The sequence below is a fragment of the Conger conger genome, chromosome 8 (genome assembly GCF_963514075.1).
Source record: "Conger conger chromosome 8, fConCon1.1, whole genome shotgun sequence".
Lineage (NCBI taxonomy): Eukaryota > Metazoa > Chordata > Actinopteri > Anguilliformes > Congridae > Conger > Conger conger.
The window spans coordinates 57,883,392-57,904,046 of record NC_083767.1 but is presented as its reverse complement, the minus strand read 5'-3'; the positions used below and the strand labels follow the sequence as shown (position 1 = coordinate 57,904,046).

Below are 20,655 nucleotides of genomic sequence, written 5' to 3'. Positions count from 1 at the left end.
CAAAGTAAAGCACCTTAACCCTTTGAAGAGTAGGTGTTTTTGGCATGTTTTTTCAAAATGCTAACTCGGGGCTCATGAACTCCGTTGCTTTCAATTACCAACAGTGATTGGCACATCAGCATTAAATGTTCAGTTAAGAACATTCTAATCACATATTTCTGTATTGTCACCTTAAAGGGTTAATTCAGTACCAAACACTCTGCTCTTTGTCAGCAGTGAAACGGTTTGGACTGTAAGTACTTAATTCCAACATCCCACTGGCTCTGCTTTCCGAAATTAAATGGTAGATTTAGAGCAAAAGATTGTAAATATTTATCCCGGATGTGTCACGTGTTTTGGCGTCTGCCACTAATGGGAGCCCCCACTGGAACCGCTCTATAGATAGGTCCGTTTTACCCACAATGCCTCAGACCTTCATCCTGAACCAACGGTCATGGGACTTTGCCCCGGAGTCTTGTCTAAAAGGGCCAACAGTAAACATGTGTCAGTGAGAAATATGTGTGGGATTTATAACTCTCACACTCTCTGACATAAGTCTGCTTAACAAAGTCTTGCCTTATACCAAGGAACCATTGAAATGCATCCCGGTTTGTGTACATTTGTCTTTTAGCAGAGCTGTAAATTTAGAAGCTTTGGGGGAAAAAGGACAGGGGGAAATCCCTGCAGTACATTAGCGAAACAGATGATGGTGTTCCGGTCTGAAAGAAAAAGTAGTTATCCAAAGGTCACTGAAAAGAGCTGAGCATATGAGAATGTGCCAGTGCAAGTTTTAAGTTTTTTCCTCCCACATACGTGAACTATGTGTGTGTGTGTGTGTGTGTGTGTGTGTGTGTGGCACAACTAAGTCCTGCAGGATAGCAGAGCATGAGTTATAGATCTATAACAAGACTCAGACCAGTTCCATTAGGGCGGCCTGTAGCGTCGTGGTTAAGGGACCCGCAAGGTCGGTGGTTCGATCCCCGGTGTAGCCACAATAAGATCCGCACAGCTGTTGGGCCCTTGAGCAATCCTCCCCAGCATTGCCCCAGGGGAGGATTGTCTCCAGCTTAGTCTAATCAACTGTAAGTCGCTTTGGATAAAAAAGCGTCAGCCAAATGACATGTAATGTAAAATGTCTGAGTCTATAGCTCCAATTCACAATTCTTTATGTACCAATCAGGCAAGCGGAGCAGGAGACACTGCGGTTTGAGATCTGCTGATCTCCCACTGATCTCCCACTGATCTCCCACTGATCTCCCACTGAGTCTGTCCTCACGTCACAATCAACGGCGACCTTGGGCGTGTCTCTCTGAGAGGAACCCACCAGTGATGTCTCTCCCGGTTCAGGAGCGACTGAATTTGGGAAACGGGGACGGTACAAGCGCACAGCGAGGAACGGAAGGCTGGGTGGGGTGCTCTTGACACGGTCCCATCTGAGAAAGCACAGAACAGTCCCTGTGGCCCCGGGAGGAGACATCTGGTGTAAGCAAAATGAAAGGGGGGAAGAAAAAAAAAAGAGTCTCTGGGCCCAGATGTAAATTCCCACGGGCGATGGTTCTCAGAGATGAAGTGACACATTTCTGCCGCGCCGCCCTCCCTCCCTCGGCAGTGCAGCGTCTGGGCAGCGTCAGGGACTCCCTGCGGTGGTATTGTGAGAATGGCTGAGCCGGTGCGGAGGGGAAATTTACACCGAGGGACGGCGCGGCCGGGGTCGCATTCCGGCCGCGGCCATTTCCTGGGACGGCGGAAACGCGCTCCGAAAAAAGGGGAACATCACGAGCCTGGCAGGACCCCAGTTTCTGAAGTTATGAAAAAAAATGGCGGAAGGAAAATTAGCAAAATAGTCTCTTCCACGCGCGTTACATCTTGTGAGACAGTTTTAACCCTCCTATTATGATCGGGGTCAGTTTGACCCCACTCAGTGTTTGACATCTCTTGAAAACCTGTTAACACTCTTTTTATATTGATATTGTATGGCGTTTCTAAATTTTCGAATTTCGTAGGATGAAATAGTACAGATGTTGTGCAGTGTTATTTTGACCCTCTCTAACTGTATAAAATGTAAGAAAATATTTTTTTCTTTGTGAATTATTCTTGTGGCACTTTCCCATACAGGTGCCCAACTTTCACTTACTGTTCCTTAGGCTCTAAAATGAGATGTTTCTCACAACGTTTTCACATTTATGGATAAAAGGCTAGTCATTTGGGATGCAACAAGAAGGCTACGTGACACTATGTGTCAAATGTTTTCTATGACAATATTTTTATGTTTATTTCAACTGTTGGGCTCAATTTCACCTCAAACTGGTCATATAATCTGAACATAATCGGAGGGCTAATGAAGGGCAACATGGCAGTGTTCTTGTGTTCTTCTTTCAAAACGAGGACTTCGGAGTGCCAGTTGAGATCGTCTGGTCTGCTTAGAGGGATACAATGTTTTGGTTTAATTGTCGTCAGTGTGTTCCTCCAAAGGGCATGGATGTGACCTTGTTGATGATTATGATTCTCACAGAGCTCTGCTACACAAACATTGAAAAACATGCAGTGCTATGCTGATTAAGGCTAAGAACACACTGTACACCACACTGCATCTCAATTTAGCCACGGTTCACTCGAAGCCAGTGAAACGCTATTTTGGCATGTACGTGCAGTATGTATGTACCATGGCCATGACACCATGGCCTCTCACATGGTTTTTGTATGCGTCAAGCTTTCCAGGCAACAGTAATTCCAAAACTTATGTTGGCACTATGGCAAGCAGTAACTGAATGCAATGTTTCTGATTTCATATCTACAGTATAACTTAGTTCCCTATCTATATCTATAACTAACTGGATTTTTATGGCTAAGTTTTACATTCCTGCCACCCTGTTCACATCCTCATGAATCAATTGCAAAAAAAAAAGAAGGAAATTCTCCAAAACCTCAGTAGAGAAACACCCTGGTGATTGGTGATCACCGTTATTGTCAATCAATGTAAATATAGTGTAGTAGAATGGTAAAATAATTAACCTCACTTGTCGTCTAAATTGTGTATTCTTCATTTTTTAAATTGACATAAATTTACGTAAACAACAACATAGTCTTCGGCTACAGGTGTATAAGCATGTTTTATGAAAATACCAAGAAATATGGTCCATGGTCATCTCAAAACGGAGGCGGGGGTTCTGGTGGGGGGCAGGCAATCACTAAACCTCTGTCATGGCAAATATTGTGATTTAGCAAAATCCTTCCTTTCTCTCTTAAATGTTATGAGTTCTGGCTTCGCAATGCATAATGTCTGAGAATGGCTTCACCTCATCTCCTCGCTCAGTGGTCCATAGCATTTTTTACGAAAACAGTGTGTCAGGGCCGCAAAAAAAGCAATTTATTTATTAGAGTTATGAAAGTTTTAAGGCCTATATTTCAAGAAAAATATCCCTTTTTTCAACAATGGCTCCATCCATCTGGAAAGCATCTAGCAGGCCCTCGAGTAATAACTCAGGGTGCCTCCTATGCTGTAGCATTATACCTCACCTCCATTTGAACTCTGTTGTCTTGCACAGATTTAGAACATTCAGAAGTTCAGTTTTCTCCGGGTGAAAAAGTCTCATGTGACATCTGACTAGGCACCACTGACCACACAAAGATTTGCATCATGGGCCTTTTCAGAAGCATTTTATTTTTCAGAAATCTGTGTGTTGATATCTGGCCGTGAGAAAAAAAAAAATCTGCTATAAAAAAAATAAATAAACAGTTAAAAACATTTCCCTTTCAGCAGCAGAATTGCATCATCAAATCAGGAACAAATTTAGCCCCAAGATCCACGCTGATGCAACCTCATATTCCAATGACAAATTCAAGCAATTGACAGGAACTTACCCCCTGTCTTTTCAATGAGAACCCAAGGGGCCCTGGGCCCTGGGCCCTGCTACCACCACAGCCGCCCAAAACCAGTTGTGCCCCACCTCTGGGGGGTCCAAGCCATAGTTGGGTAATAATATAACACAGACTTGAGTCGAGATGTTATAACTGCTATAAGGCAGTTTTCCACCCATGCCCTACACTACCAGATTTCACTCATAAGCTTACTTCATGGACCAAGAAGATATATACATAATTTGTGAAATCAAGTAGTAGTAGTAGTAGTAGTAGTAGTAGTAGTAGTAAGTAAATGCAATAATATTTTTCCTTCACAAACACAGTTTGGCGAGTTAAGCAATCCCTAAAACCTACTAGCCAGATGGAGTTTGTAAATAAAAAAAACAACTGCTTTCCTTTACTTGTAACTCAAAGTTAAAGATGAGTGATGATTAAACACAGGCCTTAAAAGTCTTCTCATGACAAGCCAAGCACATTGAATGACTTCAGCCCACTGAGATAATCAATGAAATGATCAGAGGAGATCAAACCTACCCTAACATTCCCATGCGAGTTGAACAGTTAACCGTTAGGAATATATTATCCAATAATAAACACACATACACAAATACATGCACACACACGCACACAAATACACAAATACAGCATGTTTTTGGTTCAGGAAACCTGAGACGTTTGGTCTGCATTGTTCACCTGACTCATCGTTCTCTCTGCATTTCCTCAACAGCAGGCGATGGACGACCTTGAAGGGAAGTCATGCGCACACAACAGCACCTACTCCTCCTGATGGGTAAACAGCCGCGCTGAAGCAGCCAGTCAGCAGCCCCGCTACCGCTCAAACTGCAGCTTTATCACTTGCGCAAGGGAGGAGGAAATTATCTGTGTTTCTGTACTACCAGATAGTAGCATTTGACCTTTGAGGTGGTGGGTCAAAGTTTTAATGCCAGCTAATATTATTGGTCATTTCAGTAGTTGTTTTTTCCTCCTCTGAGACAGGAATCACAGAACACCTGCCTTGTCCTCTTCAGACAAGCCTTAATCCACAACAGAAATGTTGCCACATTACTTGCAGTAACGCACCTTTGTTTTTTTCTTGCTGCCTGTTGACCATACAGTACCACAGGACAAGTGATGGTTCATGTAACCTTTGGTCTGTAGGTTCCTCAAAAACACTATCACTCCATCACTCATTGACCATACAAAGGTTTCTTGAGACCCTGACAAGCCACAGCGGTCTAAAAGCGTATGTTTTGTGGCAGCCATATTACACAATTACCATGTCGACAACCAGGAAACAAATCCATCCATTATCTGAACCCGCTTATCCTGATCAGGGTCACAGGGGGGCTGGAGCCTATCCCAGCATACATTGGGCGAAAGGCAGGAATACACCCTGGACAGGTCGCCAGTCCATCGCAGGGCACACACACCATTCACTCACACACTCATACCTACGGGCAATTTAGACTCTCCAATCGGCCTAACATGCATGTCTTTGGACTGTGGGAGGAAACTGGAGTACCCGGAGGAAACCCACACAGACACGGGGAGAACATGCAAACTCCGCACAGAGAGGCCCCGGCCGACGGGGATTCGAACCCAGGACCTCCTTGCTGTGAGGCGGCAGTGCTACCCACTGCACCATCCGTGCCACCCAGGAAACAAATGAAGATCCAAATTTCCCCAGTTTATTGCTGAGAGGACTATCCATATAGTGCTTGTCACGTGTCACAGAAGCTGTCTTTATGCGATGCTTGCTCTTATAAAATCACCTACATGTGACAGCAGGCACAAGGAACACCATTCGTATGGGTGAGAACTCGGGTGAGGGTTAAACTCCTCTTCCTTTTAAGAGGAATAGTCAGGCATGCATGCCAGGTGGTCATACAGGCTGTTGTGCATTAAGTAGGAGCAACAGAACATTCAGTTGTCTATGTATGCATCTGTTTAGGCACAATATCGGACTAGACTTGCCAAAGCACACAATATAGAACAGAAGTACGTGTTTATTTCAGTGGGCACATACTTACCATATACTATTTACGGTATAAGCCAATATATGAGTAAGACATATTTTAAATACGTGAAAACATAATCACTAGCAAGAGGTATGCTGATGTCGGCTAGATGCACATCTGATATTGATATTGATTTGATACATCTGAATAATACTTTATGATCTATGTCTTCTCAGCGATTAAGAAGCGAATGGCCACCCTGATATAAAATGTTCCAATGAAGTAACCGTAGATTTACCGGTCCTAAGCCCAGACGTTTTCCACATCATGTACAAAGCGAGTGAGCTCATCTTTTTTTCCAAGTTGGCTGGACCAAAATGTACAACAGTTTATTTATTTCATTGTACATTTGAAGAAAGAATTTTCTAGATTTAGATTTCAAGATTTATTTTCACACATTTGCCACATTATTTAATGCCAGGTCAAAGTTTATGGATGGAATTTAGCGATTGTATCTGTAATATAATACTTTTGAAATACTTTAAGTCAAAACAGAACTGAGCATATGTGTGACCTATCTGCATTTTACACTGCATTTTTCAGCATGTGGTCTATCTGCTCTGTTCAGAGCCATGACTTCCATTGTGTCCTTTCTTGAATCCATTAATCACTGTTTGCATTGCTATGCAATGTACACTGAAATATAATATACATTTTCCATGTAATCCAATGGAACGGCATAATTAACTTTGATGGTGAGTAGTGTTTTCATACCAAAATCTCACTACAATGCAATTATGGATAGTTTACAAAATAATTAAAATGAGTATCAATGAAAAAAAAACTTTTTTTGCCTCGGAAAAAAATGTTCTAACTCTTGGATCCTTTCATTTGTCAATTCTAGGTCAGGACAGATTCTAGGACAGAGGTTGGAAATTCCAGTCCTGGAGGGCTAGTGCGTATGCAGACTTGAGTTTCCACCAATTACCCCGGCTAGATGAACTTATCGGCTGTTCTTACTGTTCACCCGCCCTGGTTCATTGTAGATCATGCGCTTATCAAAACATGTAGTTAGAATATCAGATGGAGTAAATGTTAGGGCTAGTTAAGTAACCAAGGCCAGAAGTTGGCATGAAAATCAGATACAAACGTTTCCCACCTCTCATTCTACGATATTCACAAGGGCTCTCGCAGTGTCGCATTTTCTCCTGAAATTATCCAGCCTGTGGGCTAAGGAGGAAGGTGTGCTGTATACGTGGAGTTAAAACTATGAAATAGTAATAATAATAATAATAACCATTTTCAATAACCTAAATCAAATCAAACCTAAATGGGGGCGACATGGCTCAGGCAGTAAGAGCAGTCGTCTGGCAGTCGGAGGGTTGCCGGTTCGATCCCCCGCCCGGGCTGTGTCGAAGTGTCCCTGAGCAAGACACCTAACCCCCATTTTGGTCCTGACAAGCAGGTCGGGGCCTTGCATGGCAGACAATCGCCGTCGGTGTGTGAATGGGTGAATGAGAAGCATCAATTGTATGGCGCTATATAAATGCCAACCATTTACCATTTAAATCAAACTGTTTTGAATAACCTAAATCAAATTAATTTCAGTCTTACAGAGGCACCCTAGACTTTATTATATATATGTTTATTTTTTTATGTGTGTTAGTATAAAAGAACACATTTGAGATTCCCAAATATTCATTTTCCAAAATATTTAATTTTACAGAGACATTTTTATATTTAAATAAAAAACGTAACATATTACTGTAAGCAACTGACCACTTTTTACATAAAAACTTGATCAAGGCTGTCTGAGATCAGAAGCAAGGACCCAACCAAAGTCTGCTGAAGAACTGTGGCAAGTTCTCCTGCATGCTTGGAACAGCCTCCCTGCTGACTGTCTTATAGAACTGCAGGACAGCGTTGGCTCTCAGAGAAGTGATGCCGTTTTAACGTCGAAGAGTGGTCACAAAAAATATTGATTTGATTCAGTTTTTAACTATTCTGCCAATCTACTAAAATGTAATGTAAAATGTATAGTACGTTTATTTAGGACCTTTTGTTGAATTATTTTTGAAAGAATCTTATCTGTACAGAATGTCATACAGGTGCCTAAGGCTTTTGCACAGTACTGAATGTGCAAGCACCTTATCCAAGAAAACCGTGCTATTTCGTCATTGGGAACCTAGCTATTGCGTGCAACATACATACAACCATACTCATACTGCCACCACTACTCTGCATTACTGTACACAATGTACCAACTTATTTGTTTTGCTGTTGTCCATATCTAGGGCAACATAGATAGCTACATAGTCAAAGCTGCCAACTTCCTGGTTAATTGTCCTGTTCCCTAGAACTAGAACACTGCTCTGGCGACCTGTTGCATGTCACATCCTATGCATGTTATATGACGCCACAGTAAAGGCCATTTCGTAAAAATTGACACCGTCATGACCTTTTGTTTGGATTCTTACGATCGTTCAGAGAAGATAAGCTCAAGAGAAGTCCCAAAAACCTGGCATTTACTCCCCATTATCAAGAGAGAAAAGTATAGCTGCCACTGTATCAGTAGCTGTATAATTCTGTAACCACCTGCACATTCTGTAAGACATTTCACAGATGGATATTTCTTTTAACAGATGAATAAAAGTGCTTTGCTCACGGCCACGAGCACATCCTTCATGCAGCTCTGTGGGTTTCAAGCTATTCTCATCCTGACTTTTTTGACAGTTGTTTTTTACTTTGGTGAAAATGTCAGACGAACAGAATCCATTCCCATAACAGGTTAGAGACACTATGTTCCCTCTCCGCGGGGAAAGGATGAGCTCTGTACGGAATGTGCCAACAACGCCAAACGCAGGTTTCATCATCAATCAATAAATATTCCGCGAATCAGTCCAACTGGAATACTACAGCGCGGTATCTGTTATTATCGGTCCCTGAAACATGGCGTGCTGTGCAGTCCGGTAATCAGTCTCTGCTAATACGTCCAGCTGACCTTAGCGCAGTCAGTAGTTCATGAGTGCACCTGAGCGAGTGGTATTAATGACAGGGCTAATCAGGAGTGTGAGCTGAGGTGATAACTATTTCCCCTAGAATGCACTGACTGTTGGGAGACAGCGATTTACAAAAACAAGCACACGCACCTGTGCACATGTAAACACGCAAAGGTGGACACAAATACACACAAACTTCTGCACACCGAAAAGGAGATCATCATTTTCTCATGCACAATATATATCACTGCTTGCTACTGCTTGCTACCTTTTGAAATGTCCTTTATCAATTTTATGATTTTCATCCTTGCGTCAATATGAACTCTGCCATAGGAACTATAGATTTTTGAAACAGGGCTGTGATATCACACCGAGGCAGGCCCGTAATCAAAATGGAAAATTCAAAGAAAATTCGATTTTGGGTCCAATGAATCACACGGCCCCGTACCTGTTTTCTCAGCAGAAGGAAGAGCGGCCTCATTTTCAGCGGGGATTCAGTGGAGATTCCTGAGATCCAGAGTTTACGGCAGCGTTCTCCCAGAACTCACCGTGCTGCTGCAGAACAAAGCCGGCAGCCGCCCAGACAAGAATGAACTGACACGCTTATTCTCAAGTGCGCGATAGCTATAAGAGACGCTGGGGATGTCCATATTTGGACATCTAACATTTATCATCTTCCCAGGTCCTGTTGTGTTTATTTGGCCCCACACGGAAATTTATTACACCGTTTCCCTTTATATAAACCTCAGCCGTCCTTCAAAAAAGGCTTGCCTTAGTAATGGCAATGTATGTCACAACTTTAGGGCAGGAAGCACATTGACATATTATCCTAATCCCATTCTGGCAGCGCTCCAGACGCACTCTGTCCCATTCATATAAAAACGGCTCAGTTCTGGGAGAGAGGAGTCTCGCAGCATTATTGCTTTTTATAATCCACCATTTTGTTTCACATTTCGCACATGATACATTCCTTAAGAAGGCTATCGTGACATGTTGCTCTTGGCGCTGGCCGTTGGCTTTCCGTCTCCACCTGCCGTTTGCCGTTTGTTGCCAGGCAAAGCTCTCCAACCGGTCAATTCAAATTACGAGTTTTAAAACGTCAGTATCAGGATCCTCGACTGAAAACGTGTATTCACGACCTGTGGTGGCAACTTCAGCCAGACAGAGATATCCGTCTTTCTCCATTGCTGGTGACAGTAATTAGAGTATAACAGCAACCACATGGATGTTGCTTCGCTATATCTGCATATCACAAAGTCGGTATGCAAGGCTCAATGTAATCAAACCTTTGACCTCTCTATTCCTCAACAAAGTGAATTTTCCCTCTCGAATAAGAGAGGGAGAAAGTATGGGTAACCACACAGAAGTGGTGCCGTGGTATGTGTGTCTAATGGCGGGAACTGAGGGCAAGTCTCCGTTGTTATTTAGGCTTGGCTTCAAGGTTATAATACAATATCCGTGACAAATTAAGTTTAGAGAGACTGTGATACACAGCAAATAGCTGACATTTCAGGAATAATCATTAGCAGCACTCCAAACAGGGAGACTTGACGAGTAACCTTAAAACATAAACCAGAAAAAATGATATTTGAATTTCCATCAATGCAAAAAGACACTGCCAACCAATGTTGTGTACCAACCATACCTGCCAACAGCAGCACACCTGACCAGTCAACACACACCACCAGCAAATATATTATCCCAGTGTGCTCAACACTGACGACCAACCAAATTACTGTAAAGTTACCAATCAGCATATTTTATCAACCAAGTTTTATCAACCAAGATATTGCTCCACTTCATCAGGCAATTATTAAACCATTCAATAAAAACAATGAGTAAAAGTACTATGCCAGGTGGCTCCTTAGTTTTTTTGAATTATTAGTAATCATTGGTAACATAAGCATTGGGACACGAGACAAGTATTATCATTATTGCAAAACAAAGCAAGTACAGAAATTGCATGAAAACGTCTGTTCATGAGAATGCACACTCCTTATTCCGGTAGTTGCACAATATATATTTTAAAATGTAATTTAGTGATTATAAAAAGCAATCTACATATATTTAATTTCCCTATTTCCATCCGACAGGATGCAGCTTCCTAAAATAATTTCCCTATTATTTCCTCCATCACCCCACCCTCCCACTAAACACAAAAGCTGAGAAAAGGTTTTCAATCATAGTACAGCTCATGTTCATTCATGATATATCGAGTTTCGGTTTCTGGCTTCAGCCCCGCTGTGCAGTGATGAGAAAGCAGCTATTCTCCAAGCCACAGGTGATAGATTACAGACCTCACTTTTTTTACGAAGGGACACTGATCAAAGGAATGCTAACCCTGTTTCTGTGCTGGGCAGGTAGAGCACCAGGCCCCGTCAGAGATCCCGCTGGCAGTGAGATTCAGACTGCCACAGGCTGTCAGAGGTCCCGCTGGTGATGAGATTCAGACTGCTGCTCCTTACGCCGCCATTTTGTGCCACCATTGGCTCCAGTTGCGTTGCCAAGGAGTTGGAAATGCGTGTGCAGTCGCCTCAGGGCGATTGGAGATGCCCTCTGTAGCATCTCTACGTAATGAATCTTTGCATCTCTACATCGCAGAATTGCATTTTACAATTGAAAAAAAGTAAATGCAATACATGCATGAGTTCTTTTCATCCTGTGAATTTAAAAGGTATCGTGATTTAAGAATACTAGTCTAAAAGAACAGACTTTCTTTTATTGCAGGTCACTGTATACATACAGTATATTGTGTGTGTGTATGTGTGTGTGCGTGTTCCCGTTTCACGGCATTTGTGACATTGTTTTGTTATCACAGAATAATTCTGCATTATCTATGTTTGGGAATTCCAGTGCACGCCTGTTGTGTCACACAGAGAACTGGGGCCAGGGGTATGTAACCACATAGGAGCTTTAACGCGGGATAATGCTGAGAGTCCGCTGATCCACAAGACGGCTGTTTTTATGAGAACTTTTCTGGATGGCGTCAAAGCCCACCAGAGGTAGCACCACAAACTTTTGCTCGGGCACAAAATGAAAGAAAGAGATTTTAGTGTTTAAGTTGGGAATGTGGAATGGCCCAGATAGTGGTGAAACATCCATATATAGTAATGACAAATGAATTCTGGGGATCAGGCATTCACGGTAGCAGCTAAGCTACTATCTGACCTGCCCACATCACAGATAAGCTATTCGCTCTGTGGTATGCAGCATCAGGAAAAAACTGAAATGCAAAAAGCCTTTCTACTAATTCCAGGCCCTGTGAAAACTGCACTCTGCGCAGTAATAGTCTGCTAGGTTACAAATGCAACCCAATTTTTATATCTGATGCCCCAAGTATTATTATTATTTTTTTTAATGTGTATTTTCATGCAGATAGCAACATAATCGATGTAGGTGCCAAACCGGCCCTGCGCTGCCCTGTTTAACATCCCTGCCAGCTCAGCTTTTCTTCTTTTTTTTAAAATCAGTTTGAAAATAAAATACTGAAAACAAAGAGCATACAAATCACAACCCCTACATAACACAAAATGTTTAAAGAATTCTGGGGAACATTCTGGTTAAGACCGCTGTTTGGTTGTGAGATGTTGTGTTCCTCAACATGGTCTGTCAAAGAAAAACATTCCAAGCATGTCATATTCACAGCTCACTGGAAACATCCCCTGATGGCAATCATTTAGTACTGTAAACACTTCATGGAGGATTCGTGTCAATAATATTTTTAGACTAGCCCGTATATAAACACTGAAATGCCAGATTTGTTTACCATAAAATAAAAAATCATAGCCACACACAATTAAAATTTAACTTGAATAACACAACAAAATAAATTAAAACTGCTCCCGAAATCTTCCCTCTGCCTTAAAAATAACACTCAAGAGACCCCAGAGACCAGAAAAACATACTTGGGGCATTTACCCCACATTTCTGGGCATGTTCCAGGAACCAGAAATTGTCATCTGGGAAAATGCCTCTAACATCATACAGAAACAATTTCAACAGCTTATGAAATATCGGGGTGGAGTGAATTTCATGTCAGTTTAGTCAATTAAAAGAAATACAATTCAATTCAGGAACTTCATTCAGAAATGCCCATAATAATCTGCAGTATTGTGTCATTCCCAGAGCTGACTGATTTGAAATTTGTCACTTGGAGTTGAAACAGAATTGACTCCAAGTGACAAATAGAATACAAATCTGGTTCCCTACACATTCCATCATTGCTTCCATGTCGCTTCTTACCAGCGCAGCAAATCTCTCCCACGGCCCCCGTTCCATGTTCAACAACCTAAACGCTTCCTTTGAATAACGCACACCTTATGGGAAGGGAGGCAACAGAGAATTTTGGGGGGTCTCTCTCTGGTATGAATATCCTGGCCATGCAGAGCAGATAGTAGAACCGCATGACGAGCACTCAGCCAATAGGGATCGTCTACTCTAAGTGTTGAAGAAGGATGGTTTACCAGCGCCAGGATGGTCTCTATAAAGATGTTTACTTTACAGGGCATCCCTCTTCAGACCCAACTCTCACAGCCCCCTGGGGCCTGGGGCCCTATGTAAAAACACTGTCCCCCGAACTGCATGATTTACTGCCTATGACTCTTCTGTTCAACATCGCGGGCTATCACGACGGTCCTGAGTGTGTACGCTTATCTGAACAATCCGCACTAAAGTACCGGCGAACACCAAACCTGTCTTAGAGACAATATACGAACTCACGGCGGGAGCATAAACACACGTCACTGTAGCGAGGCTAAATAGGGAGCGATAAACAGCGCAGCGAAATCTATCACTCCGCAAATCTCACGGAGCCAGTCTTGAAGAAGAAAATGAAAACAATCCCGGACATGAATTACACACAATCACACTCCTGCTTTTATGTTTCTCTGAAGTTGTGTTTTGTAGATTTTATGTCGGTGTGAAAACGGTCGGCCAGTGTGTCGAGTACTGAGAAGTTCCAACATTTTTGCAATGCTGCCAGGTCCTGATGGCAGGCTCACACACACACACACACACACACACACACTCACACTCATACACCAAACAAGCATGCACACTCACACATACACACTCACACACACACACACCAAAAACACGCGCACAAAAAAACACACATGCACGCCAAACACACACACATCTGACAAACACACGCACACCGCACACACACGGACACACACGCAGAAGACATCATCCTCCCCCATTCCCAGCCAAAACCTGTCTCTGTCTCATATCTCCCAACACCCCCCCCCCCCCCCCCCGCCTCCGCCCCTTCTCCACACTTCTTCAACAGTGAGCGCGTGGTCTGTTCTATTGTTTTGGAAAGGACACTAGCGCTCAGAGAAATTTACCTCATAAATCGTCAAACGTTTTTTTTTTTTTTTTTTTTTTTTTTTGTTACCGCTCCAAAGCAGGAGGGAACGCTCCGGCCGGTCGGAGCAGTTGTGGAAGTTCGGCCTCCCTCCCCGTCTCGCAGACGTGCGCGGCTCTCACGAAGCCCGCTGAGACAGAACCGCCCGTCATCCCCGCCGTCGAGCGGCCGTCGAGCGTATCCCCCCCCCACCCCCGTACTCACCCCATGGCTGCGGATCGGGCCGAGAGCTTCCTGTGTGCTGCCGTCGGTGGTGCCGCCTCCGCGCTCTGATGAGATACAGCCTGTTGTGAGTTCTCTCTCCTCTCACCCCCCCCTCTCTCCCTCCCTCCCTCCCTCCCTCTTCCAAACCCTTTTGTCAAACTTTTTTCTCTCTGAAACTCTGGAAACTGGAGGCTGCCTGAGCAGGATGAAGATGTTTGTTTTTTTTTTTGTCCTTCTTTGGGGGCGAGAATGGGGATGGATGAGAGATTTTTAATTGCTCCTGTGGCCATGGGGGGGGGTCCTTAATGAACACACACAACCCCCCCCCCCCCCTCCTCAGCTGCAGGGGCTGACCACACAGATTAGGGGAAGAAAGCTCTGCCAAATTTACTTACAGGTAACTGTCAGTGGGGCGACAGCCCAGGCCTGTGTCCCGGCCTTGCCCCACACAGCACCACCCTCCCTGGCCCCCCACCCTCGTGTTCAGCACCCCAGGTTGATGACACGCAGCCCAAAGATGGAACCCACCTTACCTTGCAATGTAGACTGTCTGGGCATCAAACACACAACCTTCTGGCACTCGGAACACGCTGTTTAGCAGGCCGTCTGTAAACGTGGTGAGGTGGTTTCAGACACACAACATAAGACCTGCTACAGGGAGCTGTTTTCTGTGCAAAAAAGATATACTATACAGTACATGTAATAATAATAAAAACACTGAGTAATTCACCAGATAATTGCACCCAGGTTTAAATCTTTCTAACAAAACTTAATTTTGTTAGCTGAGGCACAGGCGGCTCAGAAAGGCAGAGAGTATTGCACAGAAACTGGACACTGTAAGAAATTCAGACTGGCTGGTTTAATTCAGTTTTTCCATTACCTTACTGCCGTACTGACCTCGGTCAGTTCAGCCCGCGGGCGTTTGTTTACGGTGAGCCTGCACACACACACACACACACACGCATATATACACACATACACGCACACATCCCCCCTCCCCACACATACACACGCATGCAGGCACGCATCACACACACACACACCCATACACATACACACACGCCCACACCCCAACACACACGCAGGCACACACACACATAGACAATACACACACACACACATGCACACAACCATACACACACACACACACACATGCACACACACACACAGACACGGACACACACACACACACACATTGGCCACGGCCAGCTTGGCCAATGGGAGCTTGCTTACGGTGAGCTCTGGGCAGAGGTGGGAAAAGCACATCGCAGCTTTGCTTCCCTCTGTGACGGCTGTGAATATTGTGGACTTCACTTACACAGGTAAAGGGGACTGGAAGACTCACAACAAAAATGATGATGAAGCACTAAAGGGAAGAAAGTGCTTGATCCTAAAGTCCTTGCAAGTTTTTTTTTGGGTTGCCAGCCAAAGCAAAAGAATGTTGCAAACATGGAAAAGACTTTCAAGGATGCAGTTTGAAGGAAATTTGAATGTGTTCACACACAATTGGCTCTAGTCAATGTGGCGTGTGCCACTAGTGCTTAGTGCTGTTGATTTCCCATATGCCAAAATGCATTCGTTTATTTGTCCACGAGGGTGTTCAAAATGGGTCCTTGAAAGCTTTGTGGATGTTCTTAGGGAGATACTTCCCTAGCCTACATGAGTGGTTTCGACACAGACTCAGTTCAGTGATGGAACAGGAACAGCGTTGGTCCCAGTATGTGCATGTGTTCATATGTGTGCACATTAACACACCGGTGGAAAAAACCAGGTTCAGAAACTAAAAGCCATCCCCAGTATTTTGTTCCAATCACCTGGATACGCATACATAAACACACACACACACACACCTGCAAGCAATGCATCCTTTTATAGCTACCATTAGCCAGATAAACGGTGATGGGACAACTTCCAACTTCCCATCTGGGTCAGCCGAACTGGTGGCACGTAACGTTAAGCTCACAACACCGGGTTCCAAGTCAACAGCACTGAGTGCGTCAGAAAGCACTTATCAGCTGCAGTTTCGATGGCCTGCCACTGACATGGTAAGGATAGGGCGTTAGATACAGTTCTTTACATTATTGGCATTTGGCAGACTCTCTTATCCAGAGCGACGTACAGTTGATTAGACTAAGCAGGAGACAATCCTCCCCTGGAGCAATGCAGGGTTAAGGGCCTTGCTCAAGGGCCCAACGGCTGTCCGGATCATATTGTGGCTACTCAATATGGAATTGAACCACCAACCTTGCGTTCTACAGCTAGCAATGGATTCCAAAATGCATTTAGTTCAACAAGTATTGTTTTCCAAGTGGTTGTGTGTGTGTGTGTGCGTGTGTGTAGTACACTGGATGAACCCCAACCCCCTTGCCAAGTGAACCAATAGTCACCAGGACATTGGCCATTTTCATTGGAAAGACGGTGGACCAGAAGTATGTCCCCTTACTTTGATGTGCATGGACCACTTTGAAGACTGCTTTTCTCCATTAAGAGAGGACCTTCCTTTCTATATACAAACATGGGGTTTGAGACGATGCAGATTGACAAGTGTTTACACGGCAAGGATGCCTTATTCCAAACAATCTGCGTCCATTATCAGGAATTAAGTAAGGAATTGGGGCCAAGACCGAAAATAGAGATTGTTGTTCCTTCTGGGTGGTATTTCCAGCCACAGTGATAAACCCCAGTGAAAGCGATGCACTTCCCCATCCAGAATAATCCTAATTGAGGCCTCGATTTTTGGTAGGACAAACTTGATGTCACCTTCAGAATGCAATCGCAGATTTACATACACAAGCAGGAACTAGCTCACGGATATTCACCACAGCAGCAGGGCTTGGTAGTGTAATTATAGTAATTATAATCAAGCCGTAAAAGTGTGCACAACTGGGACAGCTCAAACCTCTCATCACATCAGCAGCAGGGCCAGAATTATTCATACAGCTGGGCCTGAACTACAGTGCTGCCCGTAAGTATTTGGACAGTGACACATGGCTCCGTACTTCAGCACATTGGATGAATTAATATTATGGTGTTGACTGTCGGCATTCATTTGGTGATATATACATCCATATCAGGTGAACCACGTAGGAATTGCAGCCCTTTACATACATGGACCCAGTTTTGTACCTCTCGGTGAGCATTGCCAATTGGGGTACTATTTAGGTGGCTGTGGCCAACCCTGGCCCACTCTAACACCATCCATCTTACTTAGTGACGGATCACACTCTGCGCACCTGAAAACAAGGATGAGCTTTACTGAGCTGCAGTGCCATTTAGCCATCAGCTCTCCTCCGTGTTCTCTTATGGCGCTCATAACCACCACTGGAAGTCCTTTTTATGTCCTTATATTCACCCCACTTTAATTGCCAGAAGTTGAGTAAACGTTAGGCAGAGACTGGTAACAAGGCTGAGGCCTGTCACATGCTGTAATTCTCCCCTCTCTCTGCTGATTGCCGGTATTTTCCACTCAGTGTTTTTGTGGCCTTGCGGGAGATGGCATAGGCTTGTGGGACACTGAGGCTCTGTTTGTGCCAGTTGGATAATTGTCGGGTAATTACCCTGTAATTGGGCAGGGAGACACCAGGACTCTGTCCCAGGCTTGGCACTTTCCCGCTGCTCGGTGTGTACTCTCGGTGCAAACCAGTGGAAAGCAGAATAGGTGGTTTGGGTTTGTAGCGCCGGCCTCCCTCAGAAACGCGCCCCTGGTACGCAAGAGCGGCTACAGGGACTCCAGCGTTTACTGCGAGAGAGCCTACACAAACACGCCCCATCCATTTTGGCGTGCGCTCCCATAACAGATCCAGGCAAAACAGCCCAAACAGTTTGAATGGTGATCTGTTCTGAGGGAAACCATGCAGGGAATGCTCAGAATAACAAAACAGAAATCAGGGTCTTCGAGACTAATCGCTCTGCGAGAGGATTATGAGACTGCTAACTCTTACGGAGCTATGCTGCCTACGGAAGGCCAACACACGCAGGTTTTGTCACATCCACCCGAGGGTCCTTTAGCGGTTTGTGTGTATGATACTATCTATTTTCGCTGTGTATTATTCATATTAACACACAGCCATAAAGAGTTTTAACTGCAACAGTTATTTAACTTTGTGTAGACACTATTTTGTGTTGATAGGACCCCGAAGCACTTTGTGACAATTCCTTAGTGAAGGGTCATTAAGTAAAACTCCCTTGACTGGCAGTTTGATGCTTTCAATAAAGGTAGGACGTAAGCAACTATGAGCCTGGCTTTCCTCCCGTGCCAAATATGGCTTATCTAACCGGGCAGCCGCTGTCATGGATTCACTCGGCTCCGCCTGATAATTTATGTGGCGGTTGCTTACTTATGAGAGGCCCATGAATCCAGGACCTCCGCAGCCCCGCGGACCAGATCTTGTCTGGCGGTACAGTAAACATGAGAAGCGGGAAAGTCGGTTTGCCCCTTTTGGAGTCAGAGTCGCCGGCCTCACCTGCCATGCCGCGAGTCGCGACCGAAGATCTCCGCGAGTGAATGTCCGGTAGACGGGTCTCTCCGCTCTCCTGTAGCCAAATCAGGAAGTCATTAAAAACTCCGGTCGAGAAACAGACCCGTAGCCCTTGTGTACGCCGAGAGCTACGCTAAGGCAAGATAGCATCGGTCGCGGGCGCAGCACGTTGAGTAGAATAACACAGACGGAGTGTGATTTATTGCCATTTCCAGGAGGCTAAATGCACGACTGACCGACACGTTAACTGTTGGGCGAAACGAGCAGGAGAGGACGGGTGCCGGGGTGAATCAGTGACTGGGCATCTCTCAGACTTTCATCTGTTCTCTAATGTCTAATCCTTTATTCGCTTTTTTTTGTAGCTAGCCTGCCGTTTTTGATGTGTGTTAAAAGGTATCATATTCATTCACGACAGGATGCAGCTTCCTAAAATAACTTTTCCCCTTTTGATTACCATCTCATCTAGTGGCAGTCCGCTGGTTTTCTCTGATACATCTGTTTAGCATTTGAAACGTTGGTCAGCAGTAAATAGCTTCAAACAGTCTGGGGTCACCTTCTGGTAAGGGCATGTTGCTGCAGGATTTTAAATTCATGGGCGAAGATCAAGTTGGTGGGTTGTTTTCATGGGCAGGGCTTGGCAGAGACCATAACCTTTACAACAGCCAGTTATTGGTGGTTAGGCACCGTATAAAGCTACCCCCTATGCACATGCCTGGTCCTGGAGGTTTTCTAAGTATAAAATGTCTCACATTGTTGGGGCCAATTCTGAAGAAAATGTTTTTAAATAAAAAAAGTGATTGGGTGAATTGAAATGGAAGTCAGCCCAAGCCTGCATGACTCTAGATGTTTAGTGATGTATACAATATTACAGTACATTACATTAATGGCATTTAGCAGACGCTCTTATCCAGAGCGACGTACAGTTGATTAGACTAAGCAGGAGACAATCTTCCCCATGGAGCAATGCAGGGTTAAGGGCCTTGCTCAAGGGCCCAACGGCTGTTATTACACATAACGGATCTTATTGTGGCTAGATTGGGGATCGAACCACCGACCTTGTGGGTCCCAGTCATTTACCTTAACCACTACGTTACAGGCCGCCCCAATACAAATGAAAGACCAACACAGTGTAATCAATCAGTCGGTCCAGCAAGCAGACAGAGCCTGTTCATTTCATTTTCCCCTCTATTTTCTATTCTATTCAGAGACAAAAACTCTCCAAAACCCGAATGAACAAACTAACATGACAAACCAATTACCTCATAGTCTTTTGTTTGTTTTGTGTAATGGTCTACGATGAGCTGAGCAGTGCTTTGGTGGAAATTGCGGTATAACGAGTTGCTCCAAGTTATACGATTCAGGATGCAGTGTTCTCTCTGTGGCGTGGTTCACTAAATTGGAGGGGACGGCTTCTTGGCCCACTCACTGCATAGTAGCATCTGAAGCTTGGGTTTGGTTGTCATCAACAGAAATGTCACTACATTACATTTCAATCACTTACTGTAGCAGACTTATCCAGAGTGACGTACAGAACTCCCACGAAGACAAAAATGCAGATGTTAATGGACAATAGTATGTATTGTAACAGAAGAAAGTGCAACTTCATTATTTATGTACAGAGCTATAACTAACACTATTCAAATGGAAAGCCAAAGAAAAGAGAAAAGCACTGAAATATTCACAAACTAGCATTCCGTTCCAGCGCACTATTGCAAATCCATTATCAGTTGGCAGTGAATGTCTGAATAATAAATAAACACGGAGAAATAACAATGATAAAACACAATGCGAATGTGGGACTTTTGTTC

At 44.1% G+C, this 20,655-nt stretch overlaps 1 protein-coding gene across 1 annotated transcript in view; it reads right to left on the bottom strand.

The window, feature by feature from the left end:
- Window positions 1-14,434, bottom strand: part of pde5ab (phosphodiesterase 5A, cGMP-specific, b) — a 55,753-nt gene extending 41,319 nt beyond the window's left edge. Inside the window, exon 1 of the mRNA XM_061252424.1 lies at window positions 14,370-14,434. Within this exon, the coding sequence (XP_061108408.1) occupies window positions 14,370-14,374 (5 nt within the window). The 5' untranslated portion in view covers window positions 14,375-14,434. The remainder of the gene's footprint in view (window positions 1-14,369) is intronic.
- Between the last annotated feature and the right edge of the window lie 6,221 nt (window positions 14,435-20,655).